Below are 27,556 nucleotides of genomic sequence, written 5' to 3'. Positions count from 1 at the left end.
CAGAAGCAGACCAGGACAAGGAGAGTTGAACGAAAGTGAGGGTTTATTCGGATACAACAAAAGGTGCAGAATAATCCAGGGACAGAGCGGGCGGCGTGGATGAGTAGTTGGGGGTGCAGTATAGGTCCAGTGATGGCTCGGCAGCCGCCGACCATCAGGCAGAGGTGGGGTGAAGGTTCCGGACGTGTGACTGCAGGTGGAACAAAAAACGGAGGTAAGGACACAAAAACTCAACAAAGTACAAAATAACAAAACTCACGCTAGATACTCTGAACTGATACACAGATACACCTACTGTTCATGGCTAACGATCCGGCAGGAACTGGATGTTGGGCCAGAGCCTAAGAAGGGTGATGATTAGGCCCAGGTGTGCAGATTGCTGATGGGAAGCAGGTGCGGAAACCAGAGCGCTCCCCGGAGCGTTCCCGAACCCTCGGGAAACTGGAGATTACGACCAGGAACACTAGTCACCAGACAGGACCCGACTCAGACAGCCGGGATCGTTACAAGATGAGGAGTAATAAAGAGGGGATTAACTCATTTCTATGGGAGATATTTTTATCCTCTATCCATCTCCCTCTTTACAAGACACACACACACACACACACACACACACACAAACACTGATGGAGTAAATATTGTACTACAGCTGTAATACTATACTGAAAAAACCCAGCCAGTCCCCATCTCTCCCACACTGGTCTACACTGAGACTGCTTTCAATGGTTTTGAATTACATTCAGTTTTTCCTACAACTGTTGAATGACACATTCACCTAGACCTCAATCTGCCTTGTTCCTCATATCATCCAGCTGATCTGGACTAGGGTCCTGTCAAAAGACTGGGGTGTCTACATTCCACTCACTCACCCTTTCACACACTCCTCTTTTCACACACTCACACACTCACTCCATTCCTCTGTCTCTGTGAGCGCAGGCGGCAGAGAGAGATGCGAGATGTGGGGCTGCTTAGCATTCAGTCTCATTGTGCTACAGCTCAGTCTATTTTAGCCTAATGTTATTCTGAACGGATCCTCTAGAACATGGAAAGCACCTCCTTCACATCTATTCACTGGGGGAAATTAGATTTCTGTGTGTGTTGGTTAAGGCTTCCTATAACTGTAAGGCACCAGGCTGAATGAATAGACACACTGGTACATGTCCTCCTATTGTGTCAAACACCATTGTCATGTCAGACCGTTGGCAGTACACTACACCCTCCTCTCCCCTAGAGAGAGACACAACAGCCATGCCTTAATAGGGTCTTCACCCCGCTCCCTCTCTGTTGCACAATTACTACAAATACTGTAAATAGTGTGATAATGTGTCATCAATTAGATGTAAGATGTTGTCCACGGCCTGAACATAAGCTGATATGATTTGAATTGGGGATCGTAAACACGGCTGTAAATACTTGAACAGCCATTGAGTTTATGACATACCTCTCAGCAGGAATAGAAATGGTTTGAGTAGAATATACATTGTTCTAAAATCTATGTGATCCTTTACCGGTACTCATATTTCTGATCAGCATTTTTTTGTCAAATGTTGTTTTCCCCTAACCACCAAACCCCATCATCGGAAATAATTTGTCAGCTTCTGTTGTCATTAGTAATTTATCACCACAGTGATGGGAGCCACATCCAATCAACTGCACTTGGTAGGAATACACAAATTGTTAAGTAAAAAGAGCATAGGTTTCCTGTGTTGCTAACGGACACTGCAGTCTGTTTGTGCCAGCCACAAAGACACCTGGAGAATGTTTGGCTCTTTAACAACCAGTAGAACATCTACATAAAACTCAAATTACAAACCCACATAAAAACTCAAATGGGCCTCCACATTTCACAGCTCTAAAACTGGATTGATGAGGAAGAGAGGGTGGGCATATTTCAAAAGACCAAAGTGGGCCTCCAAACAGAATGCATAAAACTCTGCCCCCAGCAATCATCACCCTACTGTAATTAGTTTGGGAAATTAATGTGATATTAACAAGCGAGATGGACAGAGAGAGAGAGTGAGAGAGAGAGAGAATTAAATCATTACGTCAAATTTATGTTCTGGTAATATTTACGCCTTTAATAAAAGCAAAGAGGCAGAGAACTGCTGGAGGACACATATCCTGTGTCAGCAGATATTCACACACACACACACACACACACACACACGCGCCCACACAAATTAAACAAAACACATTCACCATGCATACGTGACCTGTTTTACATATTGGCTTCTTTAACTAAGCAAACAGCAGATAAATCACACTCCTTAAAGCGATGGCACCATAAAACACATACAGGCTGGGAGTTGTAAGGTTAATGGTCTGCAACATCATCCTATCCTGCCCTGCTAAGGATGGAGGTCAGTGACATCATCAACAGACGCCCATCACAACCTGTACAAACTTTTTTAATGACCTCAAGGGATTTTTAATTCACTGACAGAAATAATGAATTGTTAATTGTTAACTGCAAATGGATAGCAGGAGAAGGGAATAGAATGAGAAAGAGAAGGAAGGAGAGAGAGAGAGAGAGAGAGAGAGAGAGAGAGAGAGAGAGAGAGAGAGAGAGAGAGAGAGAGAGAGAGAGAGAGAGAGAGAGAAAGAGAGAGAGAGAGAGAGAATGAGAGAGAAAGAGCAAGAGAGAGAAAGATAGGGAGAGAGAAAGAGAGAGATAATTACCTAGATCTAATTAAAAGCTCGTCAGACATGAGCTGCCTGCACAAATGCTCCCTGATAAGACAATTCTGTCTCAATTCTCCGTCTCCCCTGGCCAGGCAGACGAGAGGCCAGCTCAGACAGACAGAGAATAGATTGACAGTAGCTGTCCACTGGCTGGACGCAACCAATCATACACTTACTTAACTCATGCATTAACTCAGAACTGAAATTAACGCAGAAATATCATGTGTTTCTGTCCCTGCACACACACAAAAGGCACACACACACATATGCATGCACACACATGCTCACACACACACACTACATTTTCTGGGTTTGAGTGGCACAGGAGGGTAGTGTGAGCAGCTGGCTGCCCTAGCAGAGTCCAGGGCTGGGGGGCAGGCTGGGGCAGTAGAGTGGGTATAGAGGGATGGAGGGTGTGGAAAGAGATGAAAGGCTGCTGATAAAAGGCTGTGAAAACACTGTGCTGTATCAACAGAATCTCAATCAGCTCATAACAGAACCCTAGAGTGAAGAGAGAGACAGAGAGAAGAGAGAGACAGAGAGGGGAGAGAGAGAGAGAGAGAGAGAGAGAGAGAGAGAGAGAGAGAGAGAGAGAGAGAGAGAGAGAGAGAGAGAGAGAGAGAGAGAGAGAGAGAGAGAGAGAGAGAGAGAGAGAGAGAGAGAAGAGGGGAGTAGAGCAAGAAAGAAGAGAAGAGAGAACGGAGGATGCACTAAGGGATGGTGAGATCTGGTCAATGATGACCTGTGGATTGGGGGACTGACTGACATCTTCCTTCATTTCTCTCAGTGCATACTAAATGTATTTGAGCATGTGTGTGTGCGTACATGCAACTGTGTGTGCATATATGATTGCAGTCTGATGGGATATTTGGGAAAGTGGACCTGTCTTGCCATCTGTTGGGTCTAGTATTGTTGGTTACCTCGGTGAGGTGTCAGAAAGTTTGTACTGGACCCACTCTAACATGAACACACACAAACACGTGAGCAGATGGAGATCATTGTATTGTTGCAGTGTGTTATTGTTAGTTATTCTACATTGAGAATTTTACACTACGGCTTCTCATAGATTGGCTCTCCACACACCACCATGACACTAGCTACATACCCACACACAGTTTCTTTCTCTCTCTCTCTCTCTCTCTCTCTCACTTTCTCACTCACTCTCTCACTCACTCTTTCACTCACTCTCTCACTCACTCTCTCACTCACTCACTCACTCACTCACTCACTCACTCACTCACTCACTCCAGACCCCAGGGGCCCTCATACTCAGAGGTCGTTCGTGTCTATCTTCCCATTCTGTTCAGCCTGCTACTCAGTGGTACTCAATGACTGACACTGTCTTCTGTTGACATTTTCTTCCATCTTTATAGATTCACAGCCCAGTACTGTGTGAGTGAATGAGTGAGGGAAAGAGAGAGAGAGAGAGAGAGAGAGAGAGAGAGAGAGAGAGAGAGAGAGAGAGAGAGAGAGAGAGAGAGAGAGAGAGATATATAGATAGAAACCTTGAATAATACATTGCTCTTTTTCACCTCTATTCCCAGACTCACAACCAATCACCATGGGAATATCCCATTCATATACTGATACCCAGGTGGGATATCAAATATAGCAGAAGAATATCAGTTATGATAGTAACATTCTGCTCTCCCCTGTGGTGCAGTGCAGTGTGTGTGCATGTGTTACATTTGCCTTTAAGAAGGGTTCTCAGCCTCTACATTTTCCAGGATACTACAGTCTTCTACCTCTGCCTCTATGCTTGCTTAGCCCTGTGGTCTATCTCTACCAACCTGTTGACTGGATTTCTCTCCTCTCGTCTCTGCCAGAAGCACCGAGGCCCTGCTGAGAGATCAATGGCTTCCCACAGACATCAGATCAGATGAGATCAGATAGGAGCATCGATCAGCCGGGCTGGCTTGAGTAAGACTGGACACTGTCTGTCTGAGGCCCTAAGCCTATCTGGAATAACCTAACCCCTACTGTACACCCACTGATGGAAACACACACACACACACACACACACACAGACTCACACATACACACTTGACCATATCATTGGAGTGAATCAGTCTCTGCCGGAGTACAGCCTGTAAGGAATTTCATTATCACGTACAGTCATACAGGCTGTAGCAGTCCTCCATATCTCCTCACTCAGCTAATCTTGGGATAAGGTTAAAACTTCAGGCATTAATTACAACTGAGCTTGTTAAATCAATGTGGACGGATGGTGGAGTGGTCTAAGCTGTGAGCTCTGGCACTGTAAATCATTGGGTTCAATCCATAGTCTCTGGTTTAACGCCATCTCCAGATGTCCTGGGTACCTGCACAAACGTCAAATTTCGCCTTGGATCTGCAGTGATCCCTCTGATTAATTATCAGGTAGAAAATATTTTAAATAACCCTGTTATATGGTATGTCAAGCCATTGTAATGGTTCTTAGTGATGTTAGCCCATGCTAAACTTGCAGGAGCCGAACAAAGAGGCAAAGGAAGAATGGAACACTGTCATTCATTCTAAATCATTACTAAGAACACTCCTCCACTCCTACTATTACCATCACCCTCTCCTCCTCGATTTGTCGCCTTGATCTCCTTGATCTTTTCTTCTTCTTTTTGTTGTGTGTCTCATATCCCCCATTCCCCTCCTCTCCCCTGCCTGTCCCAGGTTAAACCCACTGATAGACAGGATGTGGTATTCACAGCTACCCACGGCTTTCTGCTGAAATCCTGCTAAACCTGGGTGGAGAGGAGGATCAGAGAGAAGAGTGAGGAGGAGGGAGCTGAGAACAGGAAGAGAGGAAGGAGAAACAATCGGAGGTCGAGAGAGAGGAGAGACAGGAGGCAAGAACATAAGAGAGAAGGAGGGGGAAAGGTGAGAAACAGATAGATATACGGAAAGAGAGGGGAGATATGGGGGTATGGGTATGAGAGTGATAGTGTGTGAAAGTATGTGGAGGTAGAACTTTTACCTCCCTGTGTTTGTGGTATGTTCAGTGTGTGTGCGTGTGTGTGTGTGTGTGTGTGTGTGTGTGTGTGTGCGTGCGTGCGTGTATTTACGTGTGTGTGTGTGTGTACGTGTATTTATGTGTGTGTGTGTGTGAGTGAGCAGGGAGAGTTCTCCTCTCCCTCCCAATGTGTGTGCAGTATGAAGCAGCAGGGCTGTAGCAGCAGGGTTGTACTCTGGCTTAGGGGGGAGTAGCTGGCCCACACAGAAGAACATACATTAAAGATGAGCCCTGCTCACACCAGCTACACACACTGATCCACATGAATGAGACAGAAAGACTGATCTCCACAGGTGAACAGTGGCCTTAAAATGTCCACCACCCCCAAACATACATACATTTCACATCACATGCACACATCACACATACTTTGACAACATAAAAATCTCTCTCTCGTACACACACCTCACACACACTCCGTCCACCCCTAGAACTGATTTTAAAAGCCAACATGCTGTTCACAACTACACTATATACAGTTGAAGTCTGAAGTTTACATACACCTTAGCCAAATACATTTAAACTCAGTTTTTCACAATTCCTGACATTTAATCCTAGTAAACATTCCCTGTCTTAGGTCGGTTAGGATCACCACTTTATTTTAAGAATGTGAAATGTCAGAATAATAGTAGAGAGAATGATTTATTTCAGCTTTTATTTATTTCATCACATTCCCAGTGGGTCAGAAGTTTACATACACTCAATTAGTATTTGGCAGCATTTCCTTTAAATTGTTTAACTTGGGTCAAACATTTCAGGTAGCCTTCCACAAGCTTCCCACAATAAGTTGGGTGAATTTTGGCCCATTCCTCCTGACAGAGCTGGTGTAACTGAGTCAGGTTTGTAGGCCTCCTTGCTCGCACACGCTTTTTCAGTTCTGCCCACACATTTTCTATAGGATTGAGGTCAGGGCTTTGTGATGGCCACTCCAATACCTTGACTTTGTTGTCCTTAAGCCATTTTGCCACAACTTTGGAAGTATGCTTGGGGTCATTGTCCATTTGGAAGACCCATTTGCGACCAAGCTTTAACTTCCTGACTGATGTCTTGAAATGTTGCTTCAATATATCCACATATTTTCCTTCCTCATGATGCCATCTATTTTGTGAAGTGCACCAGTCCTTCCTGCAGCAAAGCACCCCCACAGCATGATGCTGCCACCCCCGTGCTTCACGGTTGGGATGGTGTTCTTCGGCTTGCAAGCTCCCCCCTTTTCCTCCAAACATAATGATGGTCATTATGGCCAAACAATTATATTTTCGTTTCATCAGACCAGAGGACATTTCTCCAAAAAGTACAATCTTTGTCCCCATGTGCAGTTGCAAACCGTAGTCTGGCTTTTATTATGGCGTTTTTGGAGCAGTGGCTTCTTCCTTGCTGAGCGGCCTTTCAGGTTATGTCGATTTAGGACTCGTTTTAACTGTGAATATAGATACCTTTGTACCTGTTTCCTCCAGCATCTTCACAAGATCCTTTGCTGTTGTTCTGGGATTGATTTGCACTTTTCGCACCAAAGTATGTTCATCTCTAGGAGACAGAACGCATCTCCTTCCTGAGCGGTATGACGGCTGTGTGGTCCCATGGTGTTTATACTTGCGTACTATTGTTTGTACAGATGAACGTGGTACCTTCAGGCGTTTGGAAATTGCTCCCAAGGATGAACCAGATTTGTGGAGGTCTACAATTTTTTTTCTGAGGTCTTGGCTGATTTCTTTTGATTTTCCCATGATGTCAAGCAAAGAGGCACTGAGTTTGAAGGTAGGCCTTGAAATACATCCACAGGTACACCTCCAATTGACTCAAATGATGTCAATTAGCCTACCAGAAGCGTCTAAAGCCATGACATCATTTTCTGGAATTTTCCAAGCTGTTTAAACTTCTGACCCACTGGAATTGTGATACAGTGAATTATAAGTGAAATAATCTGTCTGTAAACAATTGTTGTAAAAATTACTTGTGTCATGCACAAAGTAGATGTCCAAACCGACTTGCCAAAACGATAGTTTGTGGAGTGGTTGAAAAACGAGTTTCAATGACTCTAACCTAAGTGTATGTAAACTTCCGACTTCAACTGTATACAAAAGTATGTGGACACCCATTCAAATGAGTGGATTCTGCTATTTCAGCCACACCCGTTGCTGACAAGTGTATAAAATCGAGCACACAGCCATGCAATCTCCGTAGACAAACATTGGCAGTAGAATAGCCCATACTGAAGAGCTCAGTGACTTTCAACGTGGCACCGTCATAGGATGCCACCTTTCCAACAAGTCAGTTCATCAAATTTCTGCCCTGCTAGAGCTGCCCCGGTCAACTGTAAGTGCTGTTATAGGAAGTGGAAACGTCTAGGAGCAACGATGGCTCAGCCACGAAGTGGTCGGCCACACAAGCCCACAGAACGGGACCGCCGAGTGCTGAAGCGCGTAACGCACAAAAATCGCCTGTCCTCGGTTGCAACACTCACTACCGAGTTCCAAACTGCCTCTGGAAGCAACGTCAACACAAGAACTGTTCGTCGGGAGCTTCATGAAATGGGTTTCCATGGCCGAGCAGCCGCACACAAGCCTATGTTTACCATGCGCAATGCGAAGCGTCGCCTGGAGTGATGTAAAGCTCGCCGCCATTGGACTCTGGAGCAGTGGAAACGCGCTCTCTGGAGTGATGAATCACGCTTCACTATCTGGCAGTCCGACGGATGAATCTGGGTTTGGTGGATGCGAGGAGAACGCTACCTGCCCCAATGCATAATGCCAACTGTAAAGTTTGGTGGAGAAGGAATAATGGTCTGGGGCTGTTTTTCATGGTTCGGGCTAGTGAAGGGAAATGCAATGACATTCTAGACGATTCTGTGCTTCCAACTTTGTGGCAACAGTTTGGTGAATGCCCTTTCCTGTTTCAGCATGAAAGCGAGTTCCATAAAGAAATGTTTTGTTGAGATCGGTGTGGAAGAACTTGACTGGCCTGCACAGAGCCCTGACCTCAACCCCACCTTTGGGATTAATTGGAATGCCGACTGCGAGCCAGGCTTAATCGCCCAACATCAGTGCCCGACCTCACTAATGCTCTTGTGGCTGAATGGAAGCAAGTCCCCGCAGCAATGTTCCAACATCTAGTGGAAAGCCTTGCCAGAAGAGTGGAGGCTGTTATAGCAGCAAAGGGGGGACCAACTCCATATTAATGCTCATGATTTTGTAATGAGGTGTCCACCTACTTTTGGTCATGAAGTGTACCTCATCTACACTGAGTATACCAAACATTAGGAAAGCCTCAAAACTCAAGGCTTAAAAATCCTTCTTTAACCTGTCTCCTCCCCTTCATCTACACTGACTGAAGAGGGTTTAAGGATTAGGTGACATCAATAAGGGATCATAGCTTTCACCTGAATTCACCTGGTTAGTCTGTCATGGAAAGAATGTTTTGTATACTCAGTGTATAATGCAGAGGAGAACGCCCCAGCAGAGAATCCCGATGTCATCTGCTTTTGTGTGTGTGTGTGTGTGTGTGTGTGTGTATGTCTATGGAAGTAAGAAAATCTCTATGTTCTTCCCCTCTCCTCTCCTCCCCCTTCTCTCTCCCTCTCCCTCCTTCTCTCTTCCTCCCTCCACCTCTCTACCCCTCTTTCCCTCCCACTCTCTCTATTCTTCCCAGCGTCCCCATCCAGGTAGGAGCTTGAGAGAGATAGTCTGATGTAATGTAGCATCAAACCAGCAGTACCATCACACACTGCCTTTGAAACAAGCCACATAGCAGAGCGCAAAGAGAATCTGCTTTCATTAAAACCCCATTACAACATAATCCTCTTTCTGTCTCTTAAAACAGGATAGAATAGAAGAAGGGTGAGCAAAGAGAAGGGAGGAGAAAGAAAGAAAGAGATCAATCAACCTTGTGATGCCAGCAGAGGTGGGGCAGAGGAGAGGGCAGAAGAGTCCTACAGATCAGACCCTACCATGTTCCTCCACTGTACCAGACACGGAATGGTGGCAGCAGCTCTGAGTCGCCTGCTCCCAGTCGCCTGCTGCTCTCCTCAGAACAGCCAGCTCTGCTAGGCAACTGTGCGCATAGAGAGTCCGCCTGGGAGATAAGGAGCTAAATATAACCAGCAGCACTGGAACAGACAGTGACACAGCCACCACCCCTGCTGTCACTGATACTAACTCCCTGTATCTCCATGGCCATTCTAAACAAGGCAGTCCTATTGTTGAAGGTGTCCCCTATCTATAACGTTGTGTGTGTGTGTGTATGTGTGTGTGTGTGTGTGTGTGTGTGTGTGTGTGTGTGTGTGTGTGTGTGTGTGAACTGAAACATTGTCTCTCTCCTCTCAATGTAATTCTATGGGAATACAATAGTGTGTAATTGTTCTCTTTTCTTGAAGGTGTTCCCTGCACATTGTCACTTTTACTGTTGAAGGACACAGCGCAAGGACACATTGCAACCAGCACACAATGTGAACGCAGTGCTTTTGAAGATTCTCCTCTGTGTGTATGGGCATTGAGGGAGGGAGGGAGGGAGGGAGGGAGGGAGGGAGGGAGGGAGGGAGGGAGGGAGGGAGGGAGGGAGGGAGGGAGGGAGGAGGGAGGGAGGGAGGGAGAGAGGGATGGTTGACATGGAGCATCATTACCATACAGTACACATTTATGCAGTATGAGAGTACAGAGGATCACAGCTTAATGGACTTCTCCCTGAAGAGGTGACACCACACACACACACACACACACACACACACACACACACACACTCACACACTCACAAGGACATGTACGCACACACGCACACACAATCTTTACACACACACACACATCAGTGGAGAGCAGCACCTCCATCGGAGGTTAATGAGGCAGTAATTAGTGTTGTTCTGGAGCAAACAGGACAGCATTGAGATGCACACTTCATACACTGCATCAAACCACAGGTCTACTACTATTTAACCCCCTGCCTCCTGTATACACACTACAAAGGGAACTAAGGTGTGTGTGTTTGTATGTGTGTGTGTGTGTGTGGTGTGTGTAAAACGTAGTCAGTATTCTGACCTTGTACAACGGATAGCCTAGGACAGACACACAGCAGCAACAGCAGGGTTGCACGCTTTTTAGGTAGGAGCTTGTGTTGTGTTTATATGTGTGGTGTGTGTGTGTGTGTGTGTGTGTGTGTGAACACGTGCTTGTGTTATATAGAGAGCATAGAGAGATTTAGAGTGTGTCTGCACTAGAGGTCTTCACGGATCAACATGTACCTGAATACCCGAGACCTGATCTGGGACCCGAGCGGGTCCGGATCCAGAATTCTAAATAATGTCACGGTTCTGGGTCGGATCTGATATGATTGTCATGTGTCTCGCGTATGTGTAATTTTAACTGACTTGTCCGGAAAGACCCATACAGATCCGAACACAACTGCTGTAGTAGAGAGAGAGAGAGAGAGAGAGAGAGAGAGATAAGTTTATCATTTGTGCTGCTGCTCTTTGTTTTTCACGAGAGTGGCGTATGTAGCTTGTTGTTGTTGGCCAATCATAAGTCATCAAAGCAGAAATAGGCTACAGTGATAGAACTTCCATATGTGGGGAATTTTTTTTGAGATATCTAATTAATGAAAGATGGAATTAAAATGATGGAATTAAAAGTTAAAGGAAAAGGATAGGCTACAACGACCAAGAGACAACAGGTAGGCTGCTACTTTATATTCTGAATGAAGTCAGTTGTTGTTCTTTGCAACTGTAGGACGAGAAAGAGCATGCAGCATCAATTAGCCTAGCTAGCTGCTAGCTAGCTAGCTTAACTAGCTTCTCCCGGTTTGATGCAGTCAAGACAGGTACTACGTAATCATATTGCATGATAAATAACCGAGCTATGGCAGCTTTTAGTCTGCTATAGCGCGAGTGGGCTTGGTTGGTTGCTGTCTCTCGTCTCTCCCTCCCTCCTCCATGTTCCGTGTCACTGTGCCCTGCTAGAGCGTCACCTCTCGTGCTTGATCAGCTCCGGTTAATAAAGTAGCTTAAAAATGTACTTTTCTGCTGCTTCCCTTACTCGGATTGGACCGGGTCTGGATCCTACCAGGTCTATACAGAACGGGTTTAGTTTTCCTCTGGTCCGTTCGGAATGGGTCTCTATGGGAAAGCACCAGGTCCATTTCGGAATGGGTCTCTATATTTTACTTTTTGCACCCGTGAAGGCCTCTACTCTGCAGCTATATGAGTGTGTGGGTGTATGACAGGGAGACCGTGTGTGTAGAGCGAGAAAGAGAGAAAAAGAGAGAAAGAGGAAGAGAGTGTAGAAACAAGGTAAGTATTTGTGTGCCTCCTCTGTGGAGAAGGGAAATGGAGAAGTGTTTCATTTTTCAGATGACAGACAACGCAATTAACAGTCATCACACTGAGAGAGAGAGAGAGAGAGAGAGAGAGAGAGAGAGAGAGAGAGAGAGAGAGAGAGAGAGAGAGAGAGAGAGAGAGAGAGAGAGAGAGAGAGAGAGAGAGAGAGAGAGAGAGATACACAGAGAGAGAGAGAGAGAGAGATACAGAGAGAGAGAGAGAAGAGGGAGAGGGAGAGGGAGGGAGAGAGATACAAATAGAGGCACATTTGCCTCGCTTCTCTCTCTACCTCTCTCACCCCGTCTCTCTCTCTCTCTCTCTAGCCTCTACTACACTATTGAAATTCCTCCAGCATTTCAGCCAAATTTGAGCTGACTGCTTACTTCTAAATCAGTTGAAAACGGAGCAAAACAGTGTTTAACCTTCTGTCTCCCCCTCCCTCACTCCCTCCCTGTCTCTCACTCCATCCATCTCTCCTTCCCTCTATCTTAGGGAAATGAGGGAATGAACCATGGGTTCCCTGATGACATCACAGATAGAACATAATCTCAACCAATCAGATGACAGATCTGATGAACCACTTAACCCAGCTATCTACAGAGGAAAGCTGATAGGGAGAGAAAGAGAGGAAATAAAAGTGGAAAGGAGAGGAGAAGCGAGACGGAAGATGAAGAGAGACAACTGAAGAGAGGAAACAGGAAGGAGAAAAGAACAGAGCGAAGGACAAGTCATTATTTTCAGAGAACAGCCTGTCATCTCACTCATATCCCCCCCCACCTCCCCTCGGTCCCCTATAGCCCTCTAGTCTGTCCTCTACTCCTCCTTCTCTCCTCCTCTTCACCATCTGTGTCCCTCTCTCTCTGTCAGAATGCTAATCCATATTCCAAGGTTTTTCAATAACAATAGAAGCAGTTGTAAATAATCCTACAGTGAATGACATGTTCCCCAGGCCAACACACATGCACGCACACACGCACGCACGCACACACACACACAAACACACACTGCAACAGTAAACACTCCACACATTGCCTGAAATCTCACCACATAGTGGATGTTAGCATAAAGAGAAAGATAGAGAGAAAAAAGAGAACGGAGGAGAGGGAGTGTATGAAAGAAAAATAAAGCATGTAAGGCATTCAGCTCCATGAACAGAAAAATGACATGAGAGGGAGATGGAGTTAAAAGGGTGGGATAGTAAGAGAGCGGGAGAGAGGGAGGAGAAACGAGAGAGAGAGAGGAAAGCAGCTAAAAGGAAGTGTAAATTACAATACCAGATGCATGCTGGTCTCCTGCAGAGTGCAGAAATCAGTGCGAATATGTATTCAGCTGCTGCTTCCTCTCCTTCTGTCCCACACTCTGTTACTCTCACTGTGTTCCCCTCTCTCTCTCTCTCTCTCTCTCTCTCTCTCTCTCTCTCTCTCTCTCTCTATCTCTCTCTCTCTCTATCTCTCTATTTCTCTCACACTCACTCTCTCTCCCTCTCTCGCTCTCTCACTCACTCTCTCTATCTCTCTATTTCTCTCACACTCACTCTCTCTCCCTCTCTCGCTCTCTCACTCACTCTCTCTATCTCTCTATTTCTCTCACACTCACTCTCTCTCCCTCTCTCGCTCTCTCACTCACTCTCTCTCTCTCTCTATTTCTCTCTCTCTCTCTCCCTCTCTCGCTCTTGAAAGGAGCAGCCAGTCAGAGGATTGACACCTACCACAGGAGCTCAGGGAACCAGGTGAGAGAAGGATGAGGAGAGAGAGAGGGAGATGATGGAGAGAGAGGGAGATGATGGAGAAGGAGAGAGAGGGAGATGATGGAGAAGGAGAGAGAGAGAGAGAGAGAGAGAGAGAGAGAGAGAGAGAGAGAGAGAGAGAGAGAGGACAGGAAGGTAGATGCCTTAAGGGACAAACTCACCCTTAGAGATGGAGGGGAGAATGAGAAAGAGAGAAAGAAAGGCTAGCCTTCACTCAGGTTCTAAAGAGAGCTGCCACACACCAACAACATATATCAGTCTATCAATCTCCTCTCTTCACCTCTTCCTCAATCTATCCATCAATCACTCTGAATCTTTTTCACTTCCACCATCCCTGTATCTCCCTCTTTCGTGTGTTAGTTCTCTCTCTCCCTACCATCTCTCTGTCCCTCACTCTCTCTTTTACCCTCTCTAACACTGTCACTTTCTCGCTGAATAAGAGAATCTGATAAATGACTGAAATGTCTAATGCAAATAGGACTGAACTCAGTAAAGCAAGATGCAGCATGACGTCATCCCTTGTCAGTGGATATACCTGCACTCTAAGGGAAAACACACTCACACAACAATCATACCTCCATAAACAACTCTACACATACACACGCATGCACACATGTACACACACACAGAGAGAGAGAAACAGAGAGGGGAGCGAGAGAGAGAGCGAGAGCGAGAGCGAGAGAGAGAGAGAGAGAGAGAGAGAGAGAGAAGAGAGAGACCATTAAGCGAACAGACAGTAGCTAAAGACTCTCAGAACTATTTGGGCCTGTCCCTGTAGCCATTACATCCCGATGAGGTATTTTATAGTGCTTTATAATGGGGAATCATAGAGCTGCTAGACAATTAGGACTCTACATGAGGACACCAGCCAACACATCCCAGACAGGGATAGCAGGGAAAGCAGGAATTGTGGTTGAACACTTCTTTCTCTCCTCTCTTCTCCTTTTCTCTCCTACTTCCCATTCCTCTTTTCCTGTAACATCTTTATTTTCCTCTCCTCTATCCTTCCCCCTCTCCTCCCCTCCCCTCCCCTCCCCCTCTCTGTCCCCTGGAGGTGTGGTGCAGATGTGGTGATGGTTATGGTGGTGATAGTTTTATTGACCAGCTGATGGTGTAGAGAGGTAGAGTGATTATAGCCCTGGGTGGAAAGGATTCAGCTTATACAGAGAGATGGAGGGGATCACACATTGATAACATACGCTAACTGCACCATTTAAAGTGGAACTGACAGCGTTTTAACGACTTTGCAGATCACCGGAGGTTGGTGGCACCTTAATTGGGGAGGACGGGCTCTTGGTAATGGCTGGAGCAGAATAAGTGGAATAGTATCAAATACATCAAACACATTGTTTCCATTTGTTTGATGCCATTCTATTTGTTCCGTTCCAGACATTATTATGAGCCGTCCTCCCCTCAGCAGCCTCCACTGTTGCAGATATGAAACAAATAGTCAAAAATATCAAACTCACAGTTTATGCTACACCACTAGGTTTTGTAGCTCAGTTGGTAGAGCATGGCGCTTGCAACGCCAGGGTTGTGGGTTCGTTTCCCACGGGGGGCCAGTATGAAAATGTATGCACTCACTAACTGTAAGTCGCTCTGGATAAGTGCGTCTACTAAAATGTAAAATGTAAATGTTTTAAAAATAGGTTACATTTGACTCAAAATTCCATGACATAGAGTAAGGCATTGTTGGCAGAATTCTTGGTAGTCCAAAAAATATTGCTACCAGCTGGCCTGGTCCATTGTTTGCTCCCTCCACCCATTCGGGATGCACTTTCACTTTCAATGACTCAATATTTTGGACAAAAACGGGCAAATGTAACTAAGGCTGGGAATGTCAATGCAATAGAGTTTTTTCGGTGAGCCGGTGTCATTTGGTTAGCTAGCTAGCTATGCTGAACTTGAACGACTGTTATCCACAGTTAGAATGCATATCTCTTAGTTGTCAATCAAATGTATTTGGCATCGATCAAATGGGCGGACAGACAGTTCCCATTCAGTTGTCAAAACGTGGGTTGGGACAAGCATGCACTGGCAGGCAAGCTGCAGAAGGGCGAGCAGGCTACTATTCCCCATTGTTTATCAGTGCTATTTTGACGGCCAACATCAAGCTGAAAAAGTTTGAGAGGGGTTATCTACTCTTGCCATTAGATTTTAGCTCATGTCGCTCTGGCTAACATTAGTTGTTGATCTTAGGGAGCGAGAGATAACCTACCTGTTCATGGTTGTTTGATCAATAGGACTGTAAAGTTCCCAAATGTAAGATGACTCCTGTGGTATTTACATATTTGCAGAAATCCATTCATGTGTATTTTGTGGCTTTTGACAAATGCTTTCTAATGGTCTAAAGTCGCGCTGTTGCTACTGCCTGTAAATACACAGTCCAGTTCAAAGTGAATGATGGCAGGCCCGTGTGGCAAATGGCTTATTTGCATATAGAGATACATTGGAATAGAAATGGTCAAGATGTCACGCAGGGGAGGTGTCATTGAGAGGAAACTTCTTCAAAGGGAATATTTCTGGATCTACAGACTCAACACATATCCTCTTGGCCTTAACGAGGAGTTCGACTTAAAACCGTTTTTGTAGTTCCAAAATGTCCAAACTGTTGTTGTTTTTTACCCTAATTGAATATTGTGTGAGTCAAAAGTTTGGACACACCTACTCAGTCAAGGATTTTTCTTTATTTTTGCTATTTTTACATATTTTTACATTTTTTACATGTAGAATAATAGTGAAGACATCAAAACTATGAAATAACACATTTGGAATCATGTAGTAACCAAAAATGTTTTAAACAAATCAAAATATATTGTATATTTAAGATTATTGATGACAGCTTTGCACACTCTTGGTATTTTCTCAACCAGCTTCACCTGGAATGCTTTTCCAACAGTCTTGAAGGAGTTCCCACATATGCTGAGCACTTGTTGGCTGCTTTTCCTTCACTCTGCAGTACGACTCATACCAAACCATCTCAATTGGGTTGAGGTCGGGGGATTGTGGAGGCCAGGTCATCTGATGCAGCACTCCATCACTCTCCTTCCTGGTCAAATAGCCCTTACACAGCCTGGAGGTGTGTTGGGTCATTGTCCTGTTCAAAAACAAATGATAGTCCCACTAAGCCCAAACCAGATGGGATGGCATATCGCTGTAGAATGCTGTGATAGCCATGCTGGTTAAGTGTGCCTTGAATACTAAATAAATCACAGACAGTGTCAACAGCAAAGCACCCCCACACCATAACACCTCCTCCTCCATGCTTTATGGTGAGAAATACACATGCAGAGATCATCTGTTGACCCACACCGTGTCTCACAAAGACACTGCGGTTGGAACCAAAATTCTCCAATTTGGACTCCAGACCAAAGGACAAATTTCCACCGGTCTGATGTCCATTACTTGTGTTTCTTGGCCCAAGCAGGTCTCTTCTTCTTATTGGTGTCCTTTAGTAGTGGTTTCTTTGCAGCAATTCGACCATGAAAGCCTGATTCACACTCAGTTGATGTTGAGATGTGTCTGTTACTTGAACTCCGTGAAGCATTTATTTGGGCTGCATTTTCTGAGGCTGGTTACTCTAATGAATGTATCCTCTGCAGCAAAGGTAACTCTGGGTCTTCCATTCCTGTGGTGGTGCTCATGAGAGCCAGTTTCATCATAGCACTTGATGGTTTTTGCGACTGCATTTGAATAAACTTTCGAAGCTCATGAAATGTTCCGTATTAACTGACCTTCATGTCATAAAGTAATGATGGACTGTCATTTCTCTTTGCTTATTTGAGTTGTTCTTGACATAATATGGACTTGGTCTTTTACCAAATAGGGCTAGCTTCTGTATACCCCCCCTACCTTGTCACAACACAACTGATTTGCTAAAACGCATTAAGAAGGAAATCAATTCCACAAATTAACTTTTAAGAAGGCACACCTGTTAATTGAGATGCATTCCAGGTGACTACCTCATGAAGCTGGTTGAGCGAATGCCAAGAGTGTGCAAAGCTGTCATCAAGGCAAAGGGTGGCTATTTGAAGAATCTCAAATATAAAATATATTTTGATTTGTTTAACACTTTTTTGGTTACTACATGATTCCATATGAGTTATTTCATAGTTTTGATGTCTTCACTATTATTATAGAATGTAGAAAATGGTAAAAAATAAAGAAAAACCCTGGAATAAGTAGGTGTGTCCAAACTTTTGACTGCTACTGTATATATATATATATATATATATATTCAGTGCCTTCGGAAAGTATTCAGACCCCTTGATCCCCCCCCCCATCAATCTACACACAATACCCCATAAAGACAAAGCAAAAACAGGTTTTTATAAATTTTTGCAAATTTATAAAAAAAACAAAATCTGAAATATCACATTTACATAGGTATTCAGACCCTTTACTCAATACTTTGTTGAAGAACCTTTTGCAGCGATTACAGCTTCAAGTCTTCTTGGGTATGACGCTACAAGCATGCTCCATGGACACTGTAAATCCATGGAGAATAAGAGCACCTCCTCCCAGCTGCCAATAAATCTACGATAATCGAAAATTTAAACAAGCATTTTGCTACGGCTGGCCATGCTTTCCACCTGGCTACCCCTACCCCAGCCACCAGCTCTGCACCCTCCGCTGCAACTTGCCCATGCCCCCCCTGCTTCTCCATCACCCAAATTCAGATAGCTGATGTTCTGAAAGAGCTGCAAAATCTGGACCCCTACAAATCAGCTGGGCTAGACAATCTGGACCCTTTCTTTCTAAAATTAGCCGCCGAAATTGTCGCAACCCCTATCACCAGCCTGTTCAACCTCTCTTTCGTATCGTCTGAGATCCCAAGAAATTGGAAAGCTGCCGCGGTCATCCCCCTCTTCAAAGGGGGTGACACTCTAGATCCAAACTGTTACAGACCTATATCCATCCTGCCCTGCCTTTCGAAAGTATTTGAAAGCCAAGTTAACAAACAGATCACAGACCATTTAGAATCCCACCGTACCTTCTCCGCTACGCAATCTGGTTTCCGAGCTGGTCATGGGTGCACCTCAGCCACGCTCAAGGTCCTAAACGATATAATAACCGCGATTTATAAAAGACAGTACTGTGCAGCCGTCTTCATTGACCTGGCCAAGGCTTTTGACTCAATCACCGCATTCTTATTGGCAGACTAAATAGCCTTGGTTTCTCAAATGACTGCCTTGCCTGGTTCACCAACTACTTCTCAGATAGAGTTCAATGTGTCAAATCGGAGGGCCTGTTGTCTGGACCTCTGGCAGTCTCTATGGGGGTGCCACAGGGTTCAATTCTCGGGCCAACTCTATTCTCTGTGTATATCAATGATGTCGCTCTTGCTGCTGGTGACTCTCAGATCCACCTCTACGCAGACGACACCATTTTGTATACATCTGGCCCTTCATTGGACACTGTGTTAACAAACCTCCAAACGAGCTTCAATGCCATACAACACTCCTTCCGTGGCCTCCAACTGCTCTTAAACGCTAGTAAAACTAAATGCATGCTCTTCAATCGAACGCTGCTTGCACCCGCCTGCCCCACTAGAATCACTACTCTCGGCGGCTCTGACTTAGAATATGTGGACAACTACAAATACCTAGGTGTCTGGTTAGACTGTAAACTCTCCTTCCAGACTCACATTAAGCATCTCCAATCCAAAGTTAAATCTAGAATTGGCTTCCTATTTCGCAACAAAGCCTCCTTCACTCATGCTGCTAAACATGCCCTCGTAAAACTGACTATCCTACCGATCCTTGACTTCGGCGATGTAATTTACAAAATAGATGCCAACACTCTACTCAGCAAATTGGATGTAGTCTATCACAGTGCCATCCGTTTTGTCACCAAAGCCTATATATACTACCCACCATTGTGACATGTACGCTCTCGTTGGCTGGCCCTCACTACATATTCGTCGCCAAACCCACTGGCTCCAGGTCAATGACTGCAAATGACTGGAACGAACTGCAAAGATCTCTGAAGCTGGAGACACTTATCTCCCTCACTATCTTTAAGCATCATTTGTCAGAGCAGCTTACCGATCACTGCACCTGTACACAGCCCATCTGTAATTAGCCCACCAAACTACCTCATCCCCATATTGTTATTTACATTGTTATTTATTTTGCTCATTTGCACCCCAGTATCTCTATTTGCACATCATCTTCTGCACATCTATCACTCCAGTGTTAATACTAAATTATAATTGTAATTATTTTGCACTATGGCCTATTTATTGCCTTACCTCCATAACTTACTACATTTGCACACACTGTATATAGATTTTCTATTGTGTTATTGACTGTACGTTTTGTTTATTCCATATGTAACTCTGTGTTGTTGTTGTTTTTTCCGCACTGCTTTGCTTTATCTTGGCAAGGTCGCAGTTGTAAATGAGAACTTGTTCTCAACTGGCTTACCTGGTTAAATAAAGGTGAAATTAAAAAACAAAAGCTTGGCACACCTGTATTTGGGGAGTTTCTCCCAATCTTCTCTGCATATCCTCTCAAGCTCTGTCAGGTTGGATGGGGAGCGTTGCTGCAAAGCTATTTTCAGGTCTCTCCAGAGATGTTCGATCAGGTTCAAGTCCGGGCTCTGGCTGGGCCACTCAAGGACATTCAGAGACTTGTCCCGAAGCAACTCCTGCGTTGTCTTGGCTGTGTGCTTAGAGTCATTGTCCTGTTGGAAGGTGAACCTTCGCCCCAGTCTGAGGTCCTGAGCGCTCTGGAGCAGGTTTTCATCAAGGATCTGTCTGTACATTTCTCCGTTCATCTTTCCTCGATCCTGACTAGTCTCCCAGTCCTTGCCGCTGAAAAACATCACCACAGCATGATGCTGCCAACACCATGCTTCACCGTAGGGATGGTGCTAGGTTTCCTCCAGACGTGATGCTTGGCATTCAAGCCAAAGAGTTTAACCTTGGTTTCATCAGACCAGAGAATATTGTTTCTCATGGTCTGAGAGTCTTTAGGTGCCTTTTGGCAAACACCAAGCGCGCTGTGATGTGCCTTGTACTGAGGAGTGGCTTCCGTCTGGCCACTCTACCATAAAGGCCTGAAAAGGTGTAGTGCTGCAGAGATGGTTGTTCTTCTGGAAAGTTCTCCCATCTCCACAGAGGAACTCTAGAGCTCTGTCAGAGTGACCACCGGGTCTTGGTCACCTCCCTGACCAAGGCCCTTCTCCCCCGATTGCTCAGTTTGGCCGGGCAGCCAGGGAAGAGTATTGGTGGTTCCAAACTTATTCCATTTAAGAATGATGGAGGCCACTATGTTCTTGGGGACCTTAAATGCTGCAGAAATTGTTGGTACCCTTCCCCAGATCTGTGCCTCGACAAAATCCTGTCTCCGAGTGCTACGGACAATTCCTTCGACATGCTCTGTCAACTGTGGGACCTTACAGTGGGGAAAAAAAGTATTTAGTCAGCCACCAATTGTGCAAGTTCTCCCACTTAAAAAGATGAGAGAGGCCTGTAATTTTCCACATTGTAGGATTTTTAATGAATTTATTTGCAAATTATGGTGGAAAATAAGTATTTGGTCAATAACAAAAGTTTCTCAATACTTTGTTATATACCCTTTGTTGGCAATGACACAGGTCAAACGTTTTCTGTAAGTCTTCACAAGGTTTTCACACACTGTTGCTGGTATTTTGGCCCATTCCTCCATGCAGATCTCCTCTAGAGCAGTGATGTTTTGGGGCTGTCGCTGGGCAACACAGACTTTCAACTCCCTCCAAAGATTTTCTATGGGGTTGAGATCTGGAGACTGGCTAGGCCACTCCAGGACCTTGAAATGCTTCTTACGAAGCCACTCCTTCGTTGCCCGGGCGGTGTGTTTGGGATCATTGTCATGCTGAAAGACTCAGCCACGTTTCATCTTCAATGCCCTTGCTGATGGAAGTTGGTTTTCACTCAAAATCTCACGATACATGGCCCCATTCATTCTTTCCTTTACACGGATCAGTCGTCCTGGTCCCTTTGCAGAAAAACAGCCCCAAAGCATGATGTTTCCACCCCTATGCTTCACAGTGGGTATGGTGTTCTTTGGATGCAACTCAGCATTCTTTGTCCTCCAAACACGACGAGTTGAGTTTTTACCAAAAAGTTCTATTTTGGTTTCATCTGACCATATGACATTCTCCCAATCCTCTTCTGGATCATCCAAATGCACTCTAGCAAACTTCAGACGGGCCTGGACATGTACTGGCTTAGGCAGGGGGACACGTCTGGCACTGCAGGATTTGTGTCCCTGGCGGCGTAGTGTGTTACTGATGGTAGGCTTTGTTACTTTGGTCCCAGCTCTCTGCAGGTCATTCACTAGGTCCCCCCGTGTGGTTCTGGGATTTTTGCTCACCGTTCTTGTGATCATTTTGACCCCACGGGGTGAGATCTTGCGTGGAGCTCCAGATCGAGGGAGATTATCAGTGGTCTTGTATGTCTTCCATTTCCTAATAATTGCTCCCACAGTTGATTTCTTCAAACCAAGCTGCTTACCTATTGCAGATTCAGTCTTCCCAGCCTGGTGCAGGTCTACAATTTTGTTTCTGGTGTCCTTTGACAGCTCTTTGGTCTTGGCCATAGTGGAGTTTGGAGTGTGACTTTTTGAGGTTGTGGACAGGTGTCTTTTATACTGATAACAAGTTCAAACAGGTGCCATTAATACAGGTAACGAGTGGAGGACAGAGGAGCCTCTTAAAGAAGAAGTTAGAGGTCTGTGAGAGCCAGAAATCTTGCTTGTTTGTAGGTGACCAAATACTTATTTTCCACCATAATTTGCAAATAAATTCATTAAAAATCCTACAATGTGATTTTCTGGATTTTTTTTTCTCTATTTGTCTGTCATAGTTGACGTGTACCTATGATTAAAATTACAGGCCTCTCTCATCTTTTTAAGTGGGAGAACATGCACAATTGGTGGCTGACTAAATACTTTTTTCCCCACTGTATATAGACAGGTGTGTGCCTTTCCAAATCATGTCCAATCAATTGAATTCACCACAGGTGGACTCCAATCCAGTTGTAGAAACATCTCAAGGATGATCAACGGAAACAGGATGCAACTGAGCTCAATTTCGAGTTTCATAGCAAAGGGTCTGAATACTTCTTTAAATAAGGTATTTCTGTTTTTTATTTTTAATACATTTGCAAATATTTCTAAAAACCTGTTTTTGCTTTGTCATTATGGGGTAGTGTGTGTAGATTGCTGAGAAAAAAAAAAAAAATCAATTTTAGATTAAGGCTGTAGCGTAACAAAATGTGCAAAAGTCAAGGGGTCTGAATACATTCCTCATGTATGCTCATATATTTTGATACATTGAATGTTGATATTGTGAACCAATATTATATATTTTTACTTCCTGTTTCAGGTCACTGAGCACTGCCCCTATATATAGGATCTTCCACCCCCATCTGGGATATGGATGCCTGATGAAGACCTTAGGGTTGAAACGTTGTTATAATCAAATCAACCTGGGAGCATGAGCAGCAGTGTGCAGAGTTTTCCTTTTTATTTTTCATGAATTCACCTATATCTCCAGCACCTGCAAAAAGTACCTGGTTCTTCAGCTTTTATTTGCATATAGGCCTCCTGTAGCTCTGATTGGCTATGGCGCACCTGTCTGTGTAGAGTCCGGTCCTGGACAAGACTGACATGTGTCTATTAATTGTCCAAACGCACGGCCACTTTCCCACTCTATATTGCTATAGAATCTTCACAAATGCCTTACTATACAGTGAGGGAAAAAAGTATTTGATCCCCTGCTGATTTTGTACGTTTGCCCACTGACAAAGAAATGATCAGTCTATAATTTTAATGGTAGGTTTATTTGAACAGTGAGAGACAGAATAACAACAAAAAAATCCAGAAAAACACGTCAAAAATTTTATAAATTGATTTGCATTTTAATTAGGGAAATAAGTATTTGACCCCTCTGCAAAACATGACTTAGTCCTTGGTGGCAAAACCCTTGTTGGGAATCACAGAGGTCAGACGTTTCTTGTAGTTGGCCACCAGGTTTGCACACATCTCAGGAGGGATTTTGTCCCACTCCTCTTTGCAGATCTTCTCCAAGTCATTAAGGTTTCGAGGCTGACGTTTGGCAACTCGAACCTTCAGCTCCCTCCACAGATTTTCTATGGGATTAAGGTCTGGATACTGGCTAGGCCACTCCAGGACCTTAATGTGCTTCTTTTTGAGCCACTCCTTTGTTGCCTTGGCATTGTGTTTTGGGTCATTGTCATGCTGGAATGCCCATCCACGACCCATTTTCAATGCCCTGGCTAAGGGAAGGAGGTTCTCACCCAAGATTTGACAGTACATGGCCCCGTCCATCGTCCCTTTGATGCAGTGAAGTTGTCCTGTCCCCTTAGCAGAAAAACACCCCCAAAGCATAATGTTTCCACCTCCATGTTTGACGGTGGGGATGGTGTTCTTGGGGTCATAGGCAGCATTCCTCCTCCTCCAAACACGGCGAGTTGAGTTGATGCCAAAGAGCTCGATTATGGTCTCATCTGACCACAACACTTTTACCCAGTTCTCTTCTGAATCATTCAGATGTTCATTGGCAAACTTCAAACGGCCCTGTATATGTGCTTTCTTGAGCAGGGGGACCTTGCGGGCGCTGCAGGATTTCAGTCCTTCACGGTGTAGTGTGTTACCAATTGTTTTCTTGGTGACTATGGTCCCAGCTGCCTTGAGATCATTGACAAGATCCTCCCGTGTAGTTCTGGGCTGATTCCTCACCGTTCTCATGATCATTGGAACTCCACGAGGTGAGATCTTGCATGGAGCCCCAGGCCGAGGGTGATTGACAGTTATTTTGTGTTTCTTCCATTTGCGAATAATCGCACCAACTGTTGTCACCTTCTCACCAAGCTGCTTGGCGATGGTCTTGTAGCCCATTCCAGCCTTGTGTAGGTCTACAATCTTGTCCCTGACATCCTTGGAGAGCTCTTTGGTCTTGGCCATGGTGGAGAGTTTGGAATCTGATTGATTGATTGCTTCTGTGGACAGCTGTCTTTTATACAGGTAACAAACTGAGATTAGGAGCACTCCCTTTAAGAGTGTGCTCCTAATCTCAGCTCGTTACCTGTATAAAAGATACCTGGGAGCCAGAAATCTTTCTGATTGAGAGGGGGTCAAATACTTATTTCCCTCATTAAAATGCAAATCAATTTATAACATTTTTGACATGCGTTTTTCTGGATTTATTTGTTATTATTCTGTCTCTCACTGTTCAAATAAACCTACCATTAAAATTATAGACTGATAATTTCTTTGTCAGTGGGCAAACGTACAAAGTCAGCAGGGGATCAAATACTTTTTTCCCTCACTGTACGTCATTCCCAAACATTCTATGAAAATGACCATATCTAAGTGCTCGCTTGTCAGAAAATGTTTTTGTTTTTTTAAAGGCGTCATATTGTTCCTGGGGGTGTATATGAACATATGTTTTATAAGATTTCATGTTGCTAAAACTCTGTCAGTTCCACTTTAAACACATACTGTACATCAGGGAGAAAATACACACAAGAAAATATACACACAAATAGAATTCCTTACCACACCAGTATAAGTGTGTTTCCATGTTATCCACTTCACCCCACATACAGTGGGGAGAACAAGTATTTGATACACTGCCGATTTTGCAGGTTTTCCTACTTACAAAGCATGTAGAGGTCTGTAATTTTTGATCATAGGTACACTTCAACTGTGAGAGACGGAATCTAAAACAAAAATCCAGAAAATCACATTGTATGATTTTTAAGTAATTAATTTGCATTTTATTGCATGACATAAGTATTTGATCACCTACCAACCAGTAAGAATTCCGGCTCTCACAGACCTGTTCGTTTTTCTTTAAGAAGCCCTCCTGTTCTCCACTCATTACCTGTATTAACTGCACCTGTTTGAACTCGTTACCTGTATAAAAGACACCTGTCCACACACTCAATCAAACAGACTCCAACCTCTCCACAATGGCCAAGACCAGAGAGCTGTGTAAGGACATCAGGGATACAATTGTAGACCTGCACAAGGCTGGGATGGGCTACAGGACAATAGGCAAGCAGCTTGGTGAGAAGGCAACAACTGTTGGCACAATTATTAGAAAATGGAAGAAGTTCAAGATGACGGTCAATCACCCTCGGTCTGGGGCTCCATGCAAGATCAGATCTCACCTCGTGGGGCATCAATGATCATGAGGAAGGTGAGGGATCAGCCCAGAACTACACGGCAGGACCTGGTCAATGACTTGAAGAGAGCTGGGACCACAGTCTCAAAGAAAACCATTAGTAACACATTACGCCATCATGGATTAAAATCCTGCAGCGCACGCAAGGTCCCCCTGCTCAAGCCAGCGCATGTCCAGGCCCGTCTGAAGTTTGCCAATGACCATCTGGATGATCCAGAGGAGGAATGGGAGAAGGTCATGTGGTCTGATGAGACAAAAATAGTGCTTTTTGGTCTAAACTCCACTCGCCGTGTTTGGAGGAAGAAGAAGGATGAGTACAACCCCAAGAACACCATCCCAACCGTGAAGCATGGAGGTGGAAACATCATTCTTTGGGGATGCTTTTCTGCAAAGGGGACAGGACGACTGCACCGTATTGAGGGGAGGATGGATGGGGCCATGTATCGCAAGATCTTGGTCAACAAACTCCTTCCCTCAGTAAGAGCATTGAAGATGGGTCGTGGCTGGGTCTTCCAGCATGACAACGACCCGAAACACACAGCCAGGGCAACTAAGGAGTGGCTCCGTAAGAAGCATCTCAAGGTCCTGGAGTGGCCTAGCCAGTCTCCAGACCTGAACCCAATAGAAAATCTTTGGAGGGAGCTGAAAGTCCGTATTTCCCAGCGACAGCCCCGAAACCTGAAGGATCTGGAGAAGGTCTGTATGGAGGAGTGGGCCAAAATCCCTGCTGCAGTGTGTGCAAACCTGGTCAAGACCTACAGGAAACGTATGATCTCTGTAATTGCAAACAAAGGTTTCTGTACCAAATATTAAGTTCTGCTTTTCTGATGTATCAAATACTTATGTCATGCAATAAAATGCAAATGAATTACTTAAAAATCATACAATGTGATTTTCTAGATTTTTGTTTTAGATTCCGTCTCTCACAGTTGAAGTGTACCTATGATAAAAATTACAGACCTCTACATGCTTTGTAAGTAGGAAAACCTGCAAAATCGGCAGTGTATCAAATACTTGTTCTCTCCACTGTATCCTCATCTCACATCGGCTTCAAAGCTTGCACTCCCCATTATACACACACAACTTCAAAGCAATGGGATTCCTCTTGCCTAAGAAGAAATTCCTCAACACACAATTACAAATACATAGACACACACACACACACACACTCACAAGTGTGAACACTCACACGTACACACACACACAAACAAAAACACACATTAACATGCTAGTAGGCTGTCCATAGTGTGATCAGAAATCGTTTCCTATCTCTCTTACTCTCTCCACCCCTTCATCTCTCATTGCTCCTTTTCTCCTTTGGAGGGTGAAGAGATGAGACACTCATCACACATAGCAAACAAGAGGATGACCTCTCTTCTGTTTCATCCCTTGTTCATACATCCAAAAGAAGCGATAGAAAGGATGGATGAAGATCAAATGTGCTTGTGTGAGAGCTGGAGAGAGATTCCCTCCCATGCTTCCTCTAAGGCTTTCAGTGGTATTGTTAATCTCCCTATCTGCTAGAGTACACACACACACGCACATACACACACACACCCTTAGATGATCACGTTCCCCTCTGGAGAGGAAGAAACACACAGAATACACAAACTAAAACAGCAGC

General features: G+C 44.6%; 1 protein-coding gene across 2 annotated transcripts in view; it reads right to left on the bottom strand.

Moving 5' to 3' along the window:
• The window catches only part of schip1 (schwannomin interacting protein 1), a 309,670-nt gene that overhangs the window by 254,041 nt on the left and 28,073 nt on the right, over positions 1-27,556 (bottom strand). The window contains exon 1 of one of the 2 annotated variants that reach the window (XM_041877826.2): positions 13,262-13,310. The exons of the other annotated variant lie outside the window; for it this stretch is intronic. Coding sequence (XP_041733760.1) covers positions 13,262-13,270 — 9 coding nt within the window. The 5' untranslated portion in view covers positions 13,271-13,310. Of the gene's footprint in view, positions 1-13,261; positions 13,311-27,556 lie in introns of those variants that run through there. 2 annotated transcript variants of the gene reach the window in all.

This window comes from Coregonus clupeaformis, chromosome 6 (genome assembly GCF_020615455.1).
Source record: "Coregonus clupeaformis isolate EN_2021a chromosome 6, ASM2061545v1, whole genome shotgun sequence".
NCBI classification, from domain to species: domain Eukaryota; kingdom Metazoa; phylum Chordata; class Actinopteri; order Salmoniformes; family Salmonidae; genus Coregonus; species Coregonus clupeaformis.
The sequence above is the reverse complement of the archived record's forward strand: the minus strand, read 5'-3'. Positions and strand labels throughout refer to the sequence as shown.